Below are 18206 nucleotides of genomic sequence, written 5' to 3'. Positions count from 1 at the left end.
GCCACAACTGGGCAGTTTGGCCAAGAGGTGATCATGGGATACCAGATCAAAAGCTTTTTTGAAGTCAAGATATATGACATCAATCTCTTCTCCCTTGTCCAGGTGATAGGTCACGTGGTCATAGAAGGAAATGAGATTGGTCAAACAAGACCTACCCGCAACAAACCCGTGCTGGCTGTCCCTTAGAATGTTAGCCTGGGCCAGTCCCTCAAGGATGGCCTCCTTAATAAACTTTTCTAAGATCTTCCCCAGGATAGAAGTCAGGCTAATGGGCCTGTAGTTAGCCGGATCCACTCTCCTCCCTTTCTTGAAGATCGGCACCACATTGGCCTTCTTCCAGTCTTTGGGCACTACACCAGAGCGCCAGGAGTTTTCAAAGACCCGTGCCAGGGGCTGGGCTATGCGGGAGCTGGCAACTGCGTGGGCTCTGCTGGGGCTGCAAGAGGTGCGAACCTGTTGCTAAGCTCTGGCGGGGCAGTGGCCTTGGTGCGGCGGGCCTTGGGGCCCTTGACCACCTTGGTCCATGCCCCTGCCTGGGCAGAGCGGGAGGTCCCAGAGTCCTCCTTAGTCGCGGAGGGAGACGGAGCTTTCCCCTGCGGTTCCCGGGGGAGAGACTCCTACTGCCAGGCCAATCTCCTGCTCACAGTCCCTGATGGCACACAGTCTGGACTGAGGCCTGGAGCTCCTCCAGCTGGCGCGCCAGAGACCCCAGTAGGGAGCAGACCCCGCAAGGGGAGGGGGCCATGCTCCTGGGCCCCAGAGCCTGAAAAAGGGACAGGCAGCCCCCGCAGCCAAGAGCCAGGGGCTCCGTCTGCGTGGACCCCGGAACCATGGGCTCCGTCTGGGTGGCCGTCTCTGAGGTGCCCAGTGGAGGGGCCGCAGAGCCCGAGGGGACCCTCGGGGTGCAGCGCGTGCCGATCTGTGTCATGCCTCTGGTAGGCTGGCTACGGCTGAGGCTGGCTATGGTTGGGGGGGGTCGCAGGCAGGGTCTCGTGCCCTCCCGCGCCCTCCCCGCGCGAACTCCGCGCTAACTCAAGCGCCTGTTTACGCAGCCTGTTCGTGCGGCTCCGGTCGCGGGGCTCCCTGGGGGGCTGGGCCAAGTAGGGGCCTGGGCGGGGGCTTGACCGGGCCCAGCACCAGGCAGTGGCCTCCTCCCAGCAAGCGAGGAGTTAACCCCTTCCCACCACGAGCCCGCTTACCTCCGGCTGTGCTAGAGGTGGGCAGGGGGCTCGGCGGCTGCTGAGGGGGTGTCTGGGGGGCTTTGGGGGAGTGGGGGTGCAGCGGGCTTCACCCGCGCGTCTCTCACCACTCCAGAGCCTACCTGAGTGTTTGTTTTTGTTTTTGTTTTTGTTTTTTTCCCTGACTGGCGGGCCCTTTTAAACTACGCGCATGCGCAGTGGGCCTGCCATCGGGGAACGCTGGCTTCTCAGGCCAGGGGGGCCCTGCCCGGGATCTGGGGGGCCCTGCCCTACAGGAGGGGGACTGGTGAGTACCCCCTCCTTCACTCCTCTCTCCCTGGGGGCTGGGCCAAGTAGGGGCCTGGGCGGGGGCTTGACCGGCCGGCACCTGGCAGCGGCCTCCTCCCAGCAAGCGAGGAGTTAACCCCTTCCCACCCGCGCGGCTCTCACCGCTCCAGAGCCTACCTGAGTGTGTTTTTGTTTTTTCTTTTTTTGTTTGACTATATTTCTCTGGTTTAATATTAACAACTACACTTTTTTTCCAAATGATTATCCATTATTTCTTCAAATTTCTTTTGAACATTAGGATGCCCAGCATTGAAAAGCCACAAGTCCATTGATCTGCTTATAATCAAAACAAAGCTTTGAAATTTAAAGTGGTTGCTAATGTTTTTGCCCTCCTTAATAGGTCTGGATTTGTGTTATAATTATGATGGAAGTTGCAGATTCTGCTATATTTGGGTTTCAAGTAGTACAGCCAAGGCTTTGACATCTTTTTTTTTTTCACGTGTGGGTGTCAGGCAATAGCTTGCACTTCGTATGTTCAAAGCCTTGTATAAACACTTGAATAAACTTCCTTGTGAATTAAAAGATAGGCTTTAAACAGTATGTTGGGATAATAAAGAAAGCAGTATAGTGACAACTGAGTAAGCTTTGCAGAGTATCTTAGATTTTGTTCTGAAGCTAGTTTTCATAATGTGTTTGTATTGTAACCTGACCTTGGGCAAAAGCTACTTTGTTTGTAATAAATAAAGTTGATATGAACTACCTATACTGCAGCTTCATTCAAAGTAATAATTTTTTAGATTAACTGTATTTCAAAACTAACAATAAAATAACAGCAGTCTGAAAAAACATCCAGGTCCTGGTTTCAATCTTTGTTTCCACAAGGAAAAGACAGAGCTTCTGCATAGCAAATGAACCAGTGAAGAGTTTATCATTGCATATAGTGCTTTGTGCTGGCATTTTTTCCCCTTACAAAGTACCGGGCAGAATTTCAGGTTATGTCTACAGTTGGTTTCTTGCTGGGTAATGTCATCTGAAAAAGAGGGGTTTTATAATTGAATTTTTAGAATCTTTTTTGTGAGGTAGTTTCTTCACATCTTACCCAATGAATGTTAGTCTTTAGAAACCAACATATTTACTACTTAAATTATGAAGTTTATACAGTATCTAGTATAACCGTGCACCAACCAGCTTGGCTAGAAATAATTGATTTATAGCTGTTCCTATAGATTACAACTGAGAGAGCAGCTGTGCTGAGTCTGTCTTGAGGGCCTTACGCTCTAAGGAAGCAAGACAGACAAATTGTGAGGGAGGTAATATGCAGAGAGACTTGAAGTGATTGCTGGGTGACCCTAGTAAACCAGAGTGATCTCAGCACCACAAATAACATTTAGGTCTTCTTGCAATGTCTGTCCTGAACCTGGCACAACAGACTATGCTGCCTCTACCTTTTCTGGTTTTCCATAAATACATACAAAATGAATTGTTGGCCATAGTCCAGTTTCGGAAAATCAATATTCCGTATAGCAAAACCATCATCTCAGCTAATCTACACAATGGTTGGGACAGCAGCAGTTTGAGCTGGAGCAGAGCAGCCCTGGGATGGCAGCAGGCTTGAGGGATCAGTCCCAGGCTCTGGGTCATGGGGTTGGGTGATGGACAGGCTGGCTGGGGCATGAGGGTACAGAACCTGCAGAGCTGTGTGGCTAGACAGCCCTTGCCCTTTAGCACATTCATGTCTCACTCAGCCCCTGTCACTATCTACACATGCATTTCATCACACTTAATTACTCTGTTGTAAGATGGTACTGGGACAGTACTATTTTATGGCACAGTTAATTTACTGCACGTGTGTAGACTGTGACACTTTACTGTGGAGCTAATAATTGGTCACCTGACAAGTAAAGTGCATGTGTAGTCTCAGTATAGATGAAACGACTGGATGGGCTCTACAGGTAGATGCATGTCACTCCAAACTGGGGTTAACTGGGTACATTTTAATAGTCAGCTGAGCAAATACAGTATGATCAGCACCAAAGTGAAATGTGCTGTAAATCTCACGTGGTTTTCAAAGTTAAAACTCAAACGTGAGTCACCTCAACCACTAGAGTGGCAGAGTAGCTACTTATTTTGCCTGCGCAGGACATTGAGCAGAACTGCTAGTGTTCTCATGAGACTAATTTTTTATTTTCTTTAGCATATTACATCTGACAGCTACATTCCATGTCTTGCTGATCTCTGCAAAGCACTTTGGGAAGTCATGCTTAGCTATTATCGAACCATGCAATGGCATGAGACACATGATCGAGATGAGGGAGCTGCTTTATCTTCAGGTAAGATTTTACTTTTGAATTAATCTCTTGTTGCTTTTTTATAGTCTGAAATAAGATTTAAATGCCCAAGTTATTAGTTTGTCTCCTGATGCATGTTACATTTAAGGTGCTATTAATGTGAAAATCACACCATACATAGTAACAGTGCTATACATGCAGTTGACTTACGGTGCCATAAAGTCCTAAACCAGCCACAAAGATTTTTCATAATATAGAAATTGGGATGGGGTTGGCATCCGTCCCAGTGCTAAAAATGGGCTGCCAAGCAAGTGGGTTGCATGGTTGCAGGGGGAAAGCTGATGGGCTCTGCCACCAGGCACTTAACAACCCCTGCTCCTAGCAGTCATTTTGGTTTTGCCCTGCCCAGCTACACACAGTTTCTAAAGGCTCCAATGCACTAGGGCCCCAGGATTGAGAAGTTCCCTGATCTCAGGGTCCCTGCACACAAAGAGCTTTAAAAACTGAGTGTGCATCCCAGGGTTCAGTGGGTTTGCAGGGGCCAGGCGGGAGTAGTGGATCAACTTGCCCTGTCCAGCACTTGTCAACCTGTGTCCTGGGCTCCCTGATGGCGGTATTGTGATTGGGATCCAATTCCTGATCTCACCAATTGCACAGGTGGTGTGGCAGGTGGTACAATGGTTAGGATCAGGGATTAGATCCCATTGTGCTAGTAAGTGGGCATCTGCTTATCCCCCTCTGTCGAGTTTCTTTTGTGGTTCTGATCACCAGAATTCTATAAGCATTGCCATTTCGTTTTCTCAGTGTAAATATGTTGTCGCGTTGTTTAAATGTGTGGTAATGATTAATGTGCACACACTAAATGTTGAATTAGACTGTAAATATTCAGAAGCTTTACTAAATTAATCTTTAATTAATCCTGTATTTAACCTGCATAGGCTTTTCCTTTAACCATGTCAAAGTTTGGACTTGGATTCATATTTCATCTATACTGTCCTGTGCCTGGTCTAGGAAATAAGATCTTGCCAATATCTGGGGGTCTTAAGTAATTTAAAAAAAAAATCTTATTTTTATTGTTATAAAATTATACAAAGATTGAATAATGGAGTAGAACTGAACATGTAGATTGCAGGAACTACCCCATAGTTAAGTAAGAGTGAGTGACTTATTCAATAGTACATTAGGATATCATAGCCTTTGTCTTTAGAAATGTGTTAAGTCTCTTGTGGGAGATTTTAGATTTAATATATAGGGGTACTGGAATACATTTGAAGAAGTTGCACTAAAACTTAGTAATGTAATTAGTTATGTTAAGGTATATTCTCCTTAATGTTGCTTTTTCATTGCTCAAAACTTCTGCAGGCCACTGTCTAATGTATGCACAGCTCCCTCAGTCTCCTAGAAAAATCTAAACCCCTGTCTTATACAGGGATCCTCATTTTCTCTGTTTTAAAAACACAAAATTCTCTAATTAAAAACCTCTTTCTATAGATATCGAGAGAGAGAGTGGTATTTCATTTTAATTGTGGAAAAACATGGATTTTGGGTTTTTTAATTAGATAATTTTGTACTTTTTTAAACGGAGGAAAAAAAAGGTGTGTGTGTGTGTATTTACTATTTTAAAGCAATTTGGAAGGCTACCAAATATAGATATCTATATAGAGATATTGATATCTGCCGCCGCAGCACCCAGGCTCAGGCATTGCTGGTTGACTGCAGCTGGCACCCATGGATCAGGAAGCAGGCAGGATGCAGCTTCCGGATCCTGTAGTCCTGGCAGCTGGGGACCCCAGATATATACTGGCATTTAATTTTGGTTTTTTATCATGGCAAATCAGAGCTCCCCCTTCCCCTTCACTCACCAGGATGCAGGGTTCCACACCTTCCACCCCCCACTGCTTTGTGGTGTTGAGCAGCCCTGATATGCCTGTACCCTGCCCTTGCTGGTACCCCTCACTCCCAACCCCCTGCCACCAACCCCTTTACTGGTGCCCCTCACTCCTGATCCTGCAGCCCACCATCCCTGCCAGAGACCCTCACTCCTGACCTGCAGTCCCCTGCCAGAGGGGTCCCCCAGCTGCCAGGACTACAGGATCTGAAGGCTGCATCTTGCCTACTTCCTGATCCATGGGTGCCAGCTGCAGCCAACCAGCAGTGCCTGAGCCTGGGTGCTGCGGCAGCAAAGCCCAGCTTCCCTCTGCCCCTGCTACCCTGAGGGTGACATGGCTGAGAAGAACCCAGTGGACCCCTGGGGGGCAGGGCTGAGGGAGGATGTGGGCTGCCCACTGCAGGACTTGGGTCTCCCACCCTTGCTGCCTTCCCCCTGGGGACCTCTGTGGGCTAGCAGGTGGGACCCAGCATGGGAAGGCAAATTGGGGTGGGGAGACTTGGTGCTGCTTAGAGCCCTGTGCCAGCCACACTGCCATAGTGAGGTGCCCCCTGCCTGCTCGGTAGCAGCAGGGATGGTAGTGGTGGCACAGAGTTGTGCCCCTTTGCTGATGCCAGGTGGGCAGGGGGCACCTCAGCTTGACAGCAGGCTGGTGCGGGGGTCCCAGTGGTGGTGGCGGTGGCAGCAGCACTGAGTCTCCCTGTCTTGCTTAGTCCTCCCATGCCAGATCCTGCCTGCTGGCCAGCAGAGGAAGCCCAGCTGCAGCCTCTTGTCCCACTGTAGGTGAACAAATCTGGAGAGGTATGTGCCCCTTCCCCCCCCCCCCCCCCACTCCTCCCGTTGCATTGTCTCTGGCTCTCAACCCTGTCCCAAGAGTTTGCACAGTGATGGGGAGCCAGCCCCCCCTGCCAGCCCTCCAGACGAGCTTGCCCATGTCTCTGTTCTGTCCCACAACCAGGCCTCGCAACTGTGTATTCCTGCCCAGTGTGGTGCCACCAACTTTGCGCCACCCCCCTCGCTCACTATGGCCTCTGCCAACTCAATCAGCCTGCCTCGTTTATACCCTCCACCACACATTGCCCTGTGCATCCCTCCCCCATAGACTCATCTGTAGGCAGCTAAGCGAGCTGTTCTCCACATCTGCCTGGATGTATTTCTGGCCACATGCATGTGTGTGCATGCACATGTGCTTGTGGCATCTTCTGTGCCCCACTCCCTCCAGCCCCAAAGCAGCACCTTGCAGCTGGAACTGTGTCAGCCTGCAACTGGAAATCTGTGGTTTTTTGCTTGTTTCTCCTTTAAAGGAGAAAATCTGATTTTTTTTCCATAGCAAACAGAAAACCCAGATCCCTGCTCAAAACTCATGTGTTCCATGATAGATTGTTTGTTTAGTCTTATGTGGTTCTATCTTTATACTTTTCTAATTCCTGCCTTATGGGTTCAGTGCCTGGAATTTTGTTTGTCTGGCTCTTGCCTTTTATACACAGCGTGCTGTGCATAATTTAAATTAATTAGTGCGACTAAAGACAGAACCTGGTATCCAAAATGCTTGGAATTAATAATAGGCATACGGTGAAATCCTAACCTCAACAACATTACCTGGAGTCCTGATAGCATGCTGGAGAAGCAGGGGCACAACTTGGGTAGCGTGAAGGCCTGACCAGCAGCCAGAGTTTTGATTTGGAGAGGCAGGCTTCCATTTGTGCTGGCATGCACTTTTTTTGGCGTGCTTTGTGCTGTTTTTTTCTCTGGTATTTTTTTTTTTTGGAAATCCCAGTAGTAGATTTTGCCACTGAGCTACAAATTTGCAGCATGGTATGTTTTTAACATTCACTGTGTGCAGTTTGTGGTGCCACACAAAGGTTTGTGGTGCCACAAACTGCACGCTCTTGCTCTTTTGGATAGGGCCTTAGTCTCTACTTCCTTAGAACAGTAGAAATGAGTTTCTTTCATGGGTAGTAGAATTCTGACCAGGCTTGTGCAATTATTTTTTCTTGTCTGATAAAAACATGTTTGTGTAAAACATGCAGAAGTATATTTATCTTTCAGCCTAAATTGTGAGGAAAGAATAAAAATAGGAAGGAGGATCTGGAAAAAAATATCACTCTATACTTAAAATATATATTTGAAATTCACCACTACTTCTAAAGTCAGACTTAATAATGTTAAGTATTGGAATAAATGTCATTTCAATTACTGAGATTTTTTTTTTTTTAGGTGTACACACATTACACAAAGGGCCCTCTGGCAAAATTAAATATTTGTACTTCAACTTCAGTTTTAGGTAGGAAGACAATTACTTTAGGCTTAAGGCTAATTCTATTAAAAGTATTTCAAATAAAGTCATCTTAATATTAATACATTAAAATTCAGGTGCATCTCTTATGTGGGAAGACTCTTTATTAATCCACTTTTGTGTTGTGTTTGCATATTCTCTATTTCCCTTTACATATTAAAAGAAGCTTCTTCAAGATATTTATTCTGTTGTTATGTTTTATAGAGAGAACTTCTTGTTATAATTTTACTGTCTTCTTTCTACCTTTATGTTTGTTTGAATATTGCAAAATAAGCCATTGTAATAAACCATTTTCTATATTTCTTATGTCATTAGAACAATAGACAATTCCCATTAGCATGGTTGTTTTCAATGTTTCTTAAAGCTTTAAAACAAGTAGTGTTTTAGATTCATATTCCAAAAAGACGTTTTAAAGGTACCGTTAGCCTAGATAAAGTGGTGGTATTATAATCCAAATGAGTCATTTGGATTTAATATAATACTAAAGTCTCTGTAATATTTTTACAAAACTAGCAATTCTCCAGATCTTGTTTTAGTTGGTGGAGACTTTGAGATGTATTCTATCTATACTGTAAATACCTAGCATAGTAAATGAAGCAACGGATCGTGTTAAAAAGAAGAATGATGGTTTTTAAAACAATGAAGTATATAAAAAAGGAATTGTAAAAAATCTAATTTAATTTTGTCTGAGAGAAAGTAAGCATATCCACAGTACCTATATTTTAAATCTCACGGTTAGTTTCCAGAAACTATTGATTCTGCATATGAATATTGGTTCCTTAGTGGATGTCTTGAATGACAGGATACATTCTAAAGCTAAAGACTGCAGAATGAGAGGACACAGCAGGGGGAGTTGCAGGATAGTTTAGAAACCTTTGCTAAAATTCTTCGACTAAACAGTTAATGAAACCAAAAATTGCAAAGAATTTGAATAAGGCTTCCCACTACTTCATGCATATCTGGCTCTTCTTCTTCTTCTTCTTCTTCTTCTTTTTTTTAATATATAAAGCTATCCTTAGGTTCTTCCCTGGTTTTGCCTGGTACTCATTAATGCTTAGGCACTACTTCAGATATGTCAAGTGCTTCTTCATCGTTGTATCAAAATGCAAAAATAAGAATGACAGTTTGTGGAACCAGTAGATTTAGAAGACATTTAATTACATTAATAAAGAAAAATAACATGAACTATGCACTCACTAGTGTAGTGTGTCTAAAAGAGCTCTTACCTATGCTTTGTCATAATTAAGTATTGTACTTCATCATAATTAGGAGTCTGCCCAACTTGCAGATGGACAGCTGATTTTTGCAGGCAGATCACAGGTTTGGCTGCCATTTTTGAGGGCTTATTGTGGTGAGAAGTGCACTGATACATTGGTCTGATATCGGATTGACACTGATATAAAGAATATTGAGTGTATCAGAAATTGGCCTGATGTGACCAACAATGTCATAAATGGCCCTTGCATGCGTGCAGCTACAGTGCATCATGTAGACACTGAGGAGCCGCAGCATGGCAGCTTGGACAGCTGCGTGCATCTGGTAAGTCTGTTGTGCTGGAAGGGCAGGGGAGAGGCGTGGGGGGTGCAGATCGAGGCCCCCATGGTGAGGGAGCAAATGGGGCTGGCGCAGAGGCTGAGGCTCTCCATACTGCTAGGCTGCATATCAGAAATCAGATTGGTATTGGCTGATATGCCTTCTTAAAAATCAGCTATCAGTATTGGCTCCAAAAATCTCTATCGGTGCACCCCTAATTGTGGTGGGGCTCCCCCACGCCTCTTGAGTGGCTGAGGGGCCCCAGTGGCTTCTCCTCCCCTTTTCCCCCCCGGTGCTGATTGGCTGAGAGGGCTGTCCGTTGTACAGCCTCGCCCCTCACCACTGATTGGCTGAGAGAACTATCCATTTTGTGGTCCTACCTCTTGCTGGTGATTGGTGGAGGGGACAGGTCCGCACAACAGGCAGCCAGTCAGCTTTGGGACCTGGGGGCAGCAGCCATCTTGGCAGCCCTTTGTTCCAGCAGTCCCCTACCTGCCCCTTTTTCTCCTGGTGAGCTGCAGTGGCCAGAAAGACTGCTGGGGCCTACTGGGGAGCCAGCATTTTATTTTGAATAAGTTTACCCCCCACCATCCTCTCCCCCATGCGGCTTTTGTAGAGCTCGCCTGATTTCACAAAATCCACAATCACAATTTGAGTAGATTCCTAACTGTAATTCATGCATGTCCTTATGTCTGTGTGAGTGTTTTAATTCCTATAAGGAATAAAAGTTATTGTTATCATTATTATTTATATCCCAGCCTATTCAAGAAGGCTCAGAGTTGCGTACTGTGTCTGCATATCTTTAAAATGTAAATCATTATTTTGGGGCAGAGGAGTGAAAAGGGTCTCATTTACGCCTGTCATTTTCCTACTTTTAAATTTATAAAATAAAAAGAAAGAAAATATTGCATATATTTTTGCACTCTTGCACAAACAAGTTCTCTTAAATAAGTATTGAGCTAGTTTTGGACTTCAGTGCAGAGTTTATTGTTGGGCCCCTTGTGGCCCATTTTGTCACCTTAATACTTCACTGGGTATATTTTTATAAAACTGTAATTGAAAATATCAATTTTGGAAATGCTGCAGGTTTCTCCATTAATAAGATGAGCTGAAGATTAATTTTTATAGTTGTACAGAAGCACTGAGGTGCATAAAGCAGTGCGACTCTGGCTTTCTTCCCTCCTGCCCCCAGGAGGAACTTGGAACTGAAAATAACCCCTGCATGGCTGTCTGATTACCGTCTGGAATTTTACTGCAATCATATGTTGTTCAGAGTGGTCGTTTTATAAGAATAATTCTGTTGGGCTGAATAGGATTGCTTATTGGTGAAAACTGTGTGCAAGTGCAGACAGCAAAAAGGCAGGGTAGGTATTCACCTTTATAGAATAAAGAATAGTAAGATGTATTATTATTATTATTATTATTATTATTACTACTTTATCTTGTATTACTATTATTCTTATTAACATAATAATATCAGATAATAACTAAGATGAGAACAACATAGAGAACACAAGCTTTTGTGAACCCAGGCTCACTTCATCAAATGCTGTGAAAGGATGTGCGGAAAGCTTTCAAATTTATTTGCTCATGTTTTCTTTACATCTGTTTTAAAGCATCTGATGAAGTAAACATGGATTCACGAAAGCAGCTTCTTCATATATATATATTTAGTCTGTAAAGGTGCATATCTACCCTGCCTTCTGATTGACTTCATACTAACATGGGTAACTGCCTCTCCCTTTTGATAGGAAGGTCAGGACAAGTCATCCCCAGAACAAGCACCACCTGCTGCAAACCCAGAGCAGCCCCTTGGTTCTAGCTGGGCTGAGTGAGGCCATCAGGGCAGCCAGTCCCTGAAACCACAGGCAACAGGCCCCACCCACTCCAGGCCTTAAAAGCCAGGCCCAGTCTGCAGTCTCTTTAACTGGACGAAAATATAAGCTGTTGATCCTGACTGTCTGCGTCCTTCCATGTTGATATTCTAGTTTTGACTCCTGGCTCTGACTCTAGCTTCTAATTCCTGTAAGATGCTTGATATGCCCTGATCCCAGTTCTGTGCTTGTGATTCTGATTTGACCTCAGCTCTGTCATTGGCTTCTGATCTCAGTTAAGCCCTGTCTTACCTTGTCTCTGGTGTTGGCTTCTGACCCCAGCTTGTCCTGAGCTCCTGAATCCAGTTTTGGCACCAGACTCCTCTAGACCCCCTCCCACCACCTGGGGAAACTAATGTGGACTGCACTTATGCTTCAGGTGTCTTACCACTAGGCAGTATTGCCCACATCTTGGTTTCCTACAGTCAAGTCCCAAGGCAAGCAAATACACTGTTAATTCACTGGGTTTGTCTTTAGAGAAGTGATGTTTAGGACCAACTAAAAAAAAATTACAGTTGTAATTACATTTACAGCTATGGGATTAACTAATGAAGACAGATCTACCTCAAAATAAAAACGTGTTTTAAAACAGAATATTTACATCATGTTAAAATTTAAGTAAATGAAAAATAAAGGTATTCAATTTAATTTGTTGAATACTAATATAAGTGAGGAGCAACAAGTCAATAACATTTGACTGGTAATTATGAACTTGAATCTTGAATGATCACATTTTGAATGTAAGAATATGAATTTAAGAGGAGACATGATAGCATTCTTCAGATATCTGAGGGGTTACCATAAAGAAAAGGGAAAACATCTTTTTTTCTCTTGCTGCAGAGAGTAGGATGTGAACCAGTGGCTTGCAGTTGCAGTTACGTAAAATTAGATTGGATATTGGGGAAAAACTTGTTCACTGTTAGAACAGTGAGGCAGTGACACAGATTGCCTGGGGAGGCTGTGGAGTCTCCATCATTGGAAACATTCAACCAAAGGCTGGTCGAACATTGGTCGGGGATGATCTAGGATTAGCTATGCCTATGCTGTGGGTATTTTCCATGCTTCTGGGCTTTGCTGTTTGCCACATGGGACCAGAAAGTAATTTTTTACTACTCCTGTTGCTACACATTAGGGATTTTTTTTCTTTTCACTTTCCTTAGAATCATTGGGTGTTGGCTGTAGCTAAGGCTGGGGATTTTGATTGGGTGTGCCAGTGCCCCTGCTGAGAGTTAAACATGGAGGTTTCTGGCTAGAGGGGGTCAGACTGATTGTCATATTTAACCCCATATTGAGATTGTGCGGTTTGTTTGTTTTTTTTTCTCTTTGTCTGTGGTCCTTCCTTGGATCTCTCCAGTGTGCTTTAACAACCCTCTCAGCAGCAGGACATTGTTCCCCACTGTCCCCCTACCTTTCCTGTGACACGTTAAGGTGCCTTGTGGCTGTGTTGGGCTTGTCTGTAGTTTTGTTAATCAGTTAGACAATGGATTTCTATACAGTGTTTGGGAAAGGAATGATTCTGGTTCCTGCATGGGGAGGTCTCTTTCAAGCCTCCTTTTCTATGATTCTATAGATCTATTGATACAAAAGATATAACAAAAATATAGTAAAAATTCAAACTTGAAAAGACCATTAAAATTCTTCCATACATTTGGTTGTGATGGGGGGAAAAATCTGGGCTTATGATCAACTGTTATATAAAATGTTTTAAGGCATTAACTGTTAGAAATATTAAAACGGAACTTTATGACATTTAATGTTCCTTATTTCATTCGTATAAAATTGATGGTGAGTTGAGATAATAGCTTTAATAGCCATAATGTATTGGAATGCAAAAAATTAAACACGTTGAATATATATATTTAATTCTGTATCACTTGATGCTTTAAAAAGTTAAATACTATATTGTATAAATTCCCACAGGGTTTCTGCGCAAGGTCATCTTGTTATTCAGAGGTGGGGAAAGCTTCAAAGAATGTAAATGGTTCTGTTCATTCCTGCAACAAACAAACCTTTCTGTTCCCTTGATGGAGATAAAACTTTTAGAAGTTGAAAAAGTTTGGAAGAAGGGGGACCTTTATACACCCAAATCAGATGCTTAGATAAACAGAACTCTGGATTCCTAGGACTTTTACTTTGCCTTGGGCTCACACGCTCCTTCTGCCATCTAGTCCACAGTCTATAAAAACAAAAGGAAAAAATGCATTTTGGGGTCTCATATGGTGCTTAGTACACAACAAAACCATCTTAAATTCATATTGCTGCACATGCAAAATAGCTGCTTAATGCTGGATAAAAAGATTGAAAGTAATACCCATCCAGCCTGAACAGCCAAACCTCGCCTCCAATTGCAACGTGTAGAGGAGGCACAGGGGTACATGTGCACCCCCTGAGAGTGCTGGTGCCCCCCCTGACAGCAGCGCTCCTGGGCAGGGGGGCAGGCGAGAGCACTGGTGCCCCCCCGAGAGCACCGCCTGGGGAGTGCAGCAGGAGAAGCGGTCCCCCTGTGGCTGACCCCGCCGACCCAAAAGTGCCAGTGGTGCTCCTGGAAGTGTCAGTGGTGCTGTAGTGTTGATGGGCCCAAACCGTGATGCCACAGCTACATTGTCTTAGCAACGTGCTCCCTCGCTATAGCTCATTGCTGAAGTGATGTAGTGGCTAAAAATAACCATGCGCTGCCTGCATGGGGCAGTACAGGCTGTTACTACAGGTGGTGTGCCCTCTGTGTAGCAGATATTTGCTCCACATTAGCTTACTTTCGTAGCCTATTTTGAATAGAGAATGAATAATGTTTCAGTTGAAGCCAAATGTTTGGACCCAAGCATGTAGCAAAAATCAGACATGGTGACCTATGATTAAGGCTTGTCCTGGCTTTCCAGAATTATTCAGTAAGATAGTATGATGAAAGCGAATATCTATTTATATTATCTGAATATTTAGTGAAAGTGATGCATCTTGTTGATGCATAGTTAGCAGGCTGGGTTATGTTTTCTGTTTTAGCTGAATCTTGCATGATAAGTCACTTGGTCTCTAGCAAGTACATTTGTCGGTCAGAATTGCTGCCTTTGTGAGAACCTGATCAAATTCATGGTATATATATTACGTTTCAGTTATGTATATACACACAGTCAATGACTAATGGGATTGTATTATTGTATTTTGTAGTGGAAAGGTGTAAGGTAAGTGGGTAAATTGTGGAATTATGCTTGAGCATTTCTGTTACAAGCACAAGTAATCACATTGATTTAAGCAGAAAGATCTGAACCCAGTTCTTGATATTCTAGAACAGAATGCAGGAGCCCTGCCTTAGCCTGTAAACTTATACTGCATGTATAACTATGAGGGAAGGGTTAACCTCATTACACTGAATTAAAGCTGTTTCAGTCCTGTGTACTGTTTGAGCTGTAACTGGTCTTGTTGTCTTAATCTTGTAAGCAGCCTAAGTTTTAACTTGTTGACATCAAGATATATGAAGTGGCTTTCAGTTTGAAAAAATTTAACTGCCACAAGTGTTCCTCTGACAGCCTGTTACCAGTACTAGTTTATTTTCCATTGTCAGTTGTGGAGTGACTTAACGATATACCTCAGGAACTGAAAATCTTATATTTTGCAGTGTCATTTTTTAATGTAGTTATATTAAGCCCTCAATGCTATTCAAGATGCAGATAATTTTTGAGTAGTTTGCACTGCAGGGGGAAAGGTTCAGAAAACAAATTGATAAGAGTGGGCTGCAAATTGTGCTCCTACTAGATGCATAGAACTGGGATAGTGAGGCAGATCATTTACATGTGTTATTATTTATGAGTATAAAGTAGGGGTGGGCAAATTATGGCTTGAGGGCCTGATCCAGCCCTCCAGGCCATTCTGTTTAGCCCACGGGGCCCCTAAAAAGTTTAGAAAAATAACGTTTATCTACTCCTGACTGCCTGTCAAGGATGAAAGGAGTCAGTGGCAGCAGGACTCAGGAGGAGCTGCTGGCAGGACCCAGTGACAGCAAGGTCTGCCTGGCCTCACCCCACCTCCAACCCTCAGCTGGTAGCTTCTGCCTAGCAGAGGCTTTTGGCCTGGGACTGTTCCCCAAATCTCTCTGTCCAAGAGGGTAACTCCAGATAAGAATGAGCTGAGGCAGGGAGGATCGCCAGCACTGCAGGAACCAGAACCACGTGGTGCCAGAGCTGCAGGTGGGGAGTGGTCAGCAGGTGGGGGAGTGGTGGCAGCAGGCAGGGAAGGAAGGGAAGTGGCAGGGGAAATGAGACGGGAGCAGGAAGGGGAAAGTGGCAGGGGGTGGGAGTGAGGAGCATTGGGGGTCAGGACTACCAGCAGCAGGATCCACCTGGAAACTGCAGGGGCTGGGCTGGCTCCTGCTGCATTCTTCAGTCCTGGTGTTGCAGCCAAAAACAGTGAGCTACTGGGAGGTGCCCAGCTGGGCTGGCCAGCTCCGTGCCATGCTACACCATGCCACTTCGTTCCTGGCTGCGACACCAGGACCACAGAATGCAGCAGGAGCCAACCTGGCCCTCACAGTTCCCAGCTGGCTTCTGCTGCTGCCTCTACCACAGTGCACCTGCAGCTCCTGCACTGGCACTGGGGCTGCACTGGAGCTGGTTGCCTTCCCTGCTCCGTGCTGCGCAGGTGCCTGGGCTCCGTCAGAAGTGGAGGGAGCCCAGCCCCCTGCTTCTCAGTGGAGTCCAGTGCAAGTTTTCCCCGGTCTGAGTGTGAAAGCTTCAGGCATGCCATGCTGAGCCCCTGCGACAGATGGCTGGGTGGGCTGAGCTCCTCACCTCCAGTGCAGTGCTGGACAGAGCTGTGCCCTGCCAGGTGGCAGTGCCTGCACCAGGCATGAGCTCCCCAAGCCCCCTCCATCTGCCGCTGCTTCTGGCAGCAGGGGCTGCGCACCATATGTGTGAGGATCTCTAGACCCCCCCCCCCACTCTCCAGTACACCCCACAAACCTCATACACCCACACCATACCCCCATAACCCCCACTGACATATAACACACTCCAGCATACCCTCTGCTTCCCCGCATACAACCACACCCCCTCACAGCCCCCCCACATCCTCCATGCACAGTATAAAAGAGTGAGACTTTATTTTTGAATTATTATGCAATCTCTTCTATATACAGTACAAAAACACAAATCGCAACCAATATTTTTTGTAATAATTAAAATATGTTTTAATAGGTGTTTGACTTTTAGTGTATGATTTGGTGGTTGTTTTTTGTTTTTTTTTTTTTTTTTCCTGCTTCTAAGATGGCAACCCCCTCTCCCAAAAGGAGTATTTCTGGGTAGCAAGGGGATGGCCTTCTGGTGGCAAAGGTCAGGGGTTGGGAGGGCGGGACTTCCAGTGCCAATATGGTGACTGGGGGGTGGGGAGGGCAGCTGTCAAGGGGTAGACTACCTATGCGGCCCTCAACAGCTCACCAGAACTCTTAAGTGGCCGTCCAGCTGGAATAATTGCCTTCCCCTGGTCTAAAGACTGCTGACATTCTTATTTACGCACAACAAGTATTGGACACAGGGAGATTTGGCCAAAAACCTATGGCTGAACTCTTCCTGGTTGATGAAAGAGAATTTCCAGCAATTGGTGCCTCTCCAATGTTGCATTTAAAGGCTATTGTATGCTTCAGTACTGATTGGACTGCATCACTCTTGACACCTGTGTGAGACTTATTATTGCCCAGTGCTAAGTCTTCTCTTCCTGAGAGAGGTCATGAAGGCATTCAAAAGTCACACTGCTCATCTAGCTAGCTACAAGAAGTATCCCAGGTTGAGGATTCTGCAAAATATGAATTTAGGGCAAGGCTTTAAATGTAAACAGCAGTTGTGGTCTTGATGGATGATCTCTCAATACGAGCAGATGGAGGACAGCCATGCTGCTGGATCCTTCTGTGACATTTGACACAATTAATGTGTGGATCTGGTCTTCTGTCTGAGGCAAGTGGTCTCGTCTATATGATTTTTAGATGGATGCACCTAAAAGCTGATGCTCTTGGGCCATAAAACTCTCCTAGCTTGCAGAGTCCAATACCGATTTGCATATATAGGCAGCTGTTTAAGGAAAACTAGTGATATGACAATATGCAGGTGACTTTTCCCATCCTTTATAATAGAAGATAATACTGTCAAAAATGTCGGCCAGTTCTTAGATGGGTTTGGTAATGGATGAGAAACAGGCAGTTGAAGTTGCACCTTAGTGATATGGAGCTACTGTACTATGCTTGCTGGGAGTAGAAAATACTTCCCAACCATAGTGCAGTGTGCTAGGGGAGGGTGTGCAACTCAAAATAGCCAATTCAGTTTATAGTCTGGAAGTGCTTGTGGATTCTGTGTTCATGCTAGTACTGCATTGGGTGGTTTTGCAGCTACTATCTGCTGCCATCTACTACTGCAGTCTATTCTAGCAGCTAAGAATCTGACCTCAGTTAAATGTTCTTTGTTTTGCTCCCTGACTGGGTTATAGCTTTGATATCTTTCTGGCCATGTACATGAAGTGGCAGCCTCTTCCTTCAGGAACAGAGGTATTGAAAAAAACTCATCAGACTTTATCCTTAATTCTGTATACTAGGTCTCCGTAGAGTGTCATAGGCAGGGCTTGGTTATATAGCTTATTATAAAATTTATTTTACACTTACCTTTTATATAACATCTTGTTTCAGTTCCTTTCAAGTTTGACATACCTTAACCCTTGGGGTTGAAGTTTCAGCTGGAGACAGACACTTGGTATGGAATTTAATTTGAAAGATTTCAACTAAAAGTGTTCAGCACTTTCAGAGTTTTGAGTCTAATAAAAAATACATGATGTTGCCTATGTTAAAGTTTGAAAAACTCTGGCATTTCATGTTTTGGAGTAGGGACTTTG

The 18206-nt window shown here is 44.7% G+C and overlaps 1 protein-coding gene across 1 annotated transcript in view; it reads left to right on the top strand.

Moving 5' to 3' along the window:
• The window catches only part of VPS50 (VPS50 subunit of EARP/GARPII complex), a 150913-nt gene that overhangs the window by 46052 nt on the left and 86655 nt on the right, over positions 1 to 18206 (top strand). The window contains exon 13 of the mRNA XM_090047029.1: positions 3661 to 3796. Coding sequence (XP_089903155.1) covers positions 3661 to 3796 — 136 coding nt within the window. The remainder of the gene's footprint in view (positions 1 to 3660; positions 3797 to 18206) is intronic.

This window comes from Crocodylus siamensis, chromosome 5 (genome assembly GCF_052110815.1).
Source record: "Crocodylus siamensis isolate JL-2025a chromosome 5, ASM5211081v1, whole genome shotgun sequence".
Lineage (NCBI taxonomy): Eukaryota > Metazoa > Chordata > Crocodylia > Crocodylidae > Crocodylus > Crocodylus siamensis.
The sequence above is the reverse complement of the archived record's forward strand: the minus strand, read 5'-3'. Positions and strand labels throughout refer to the sequence as shown.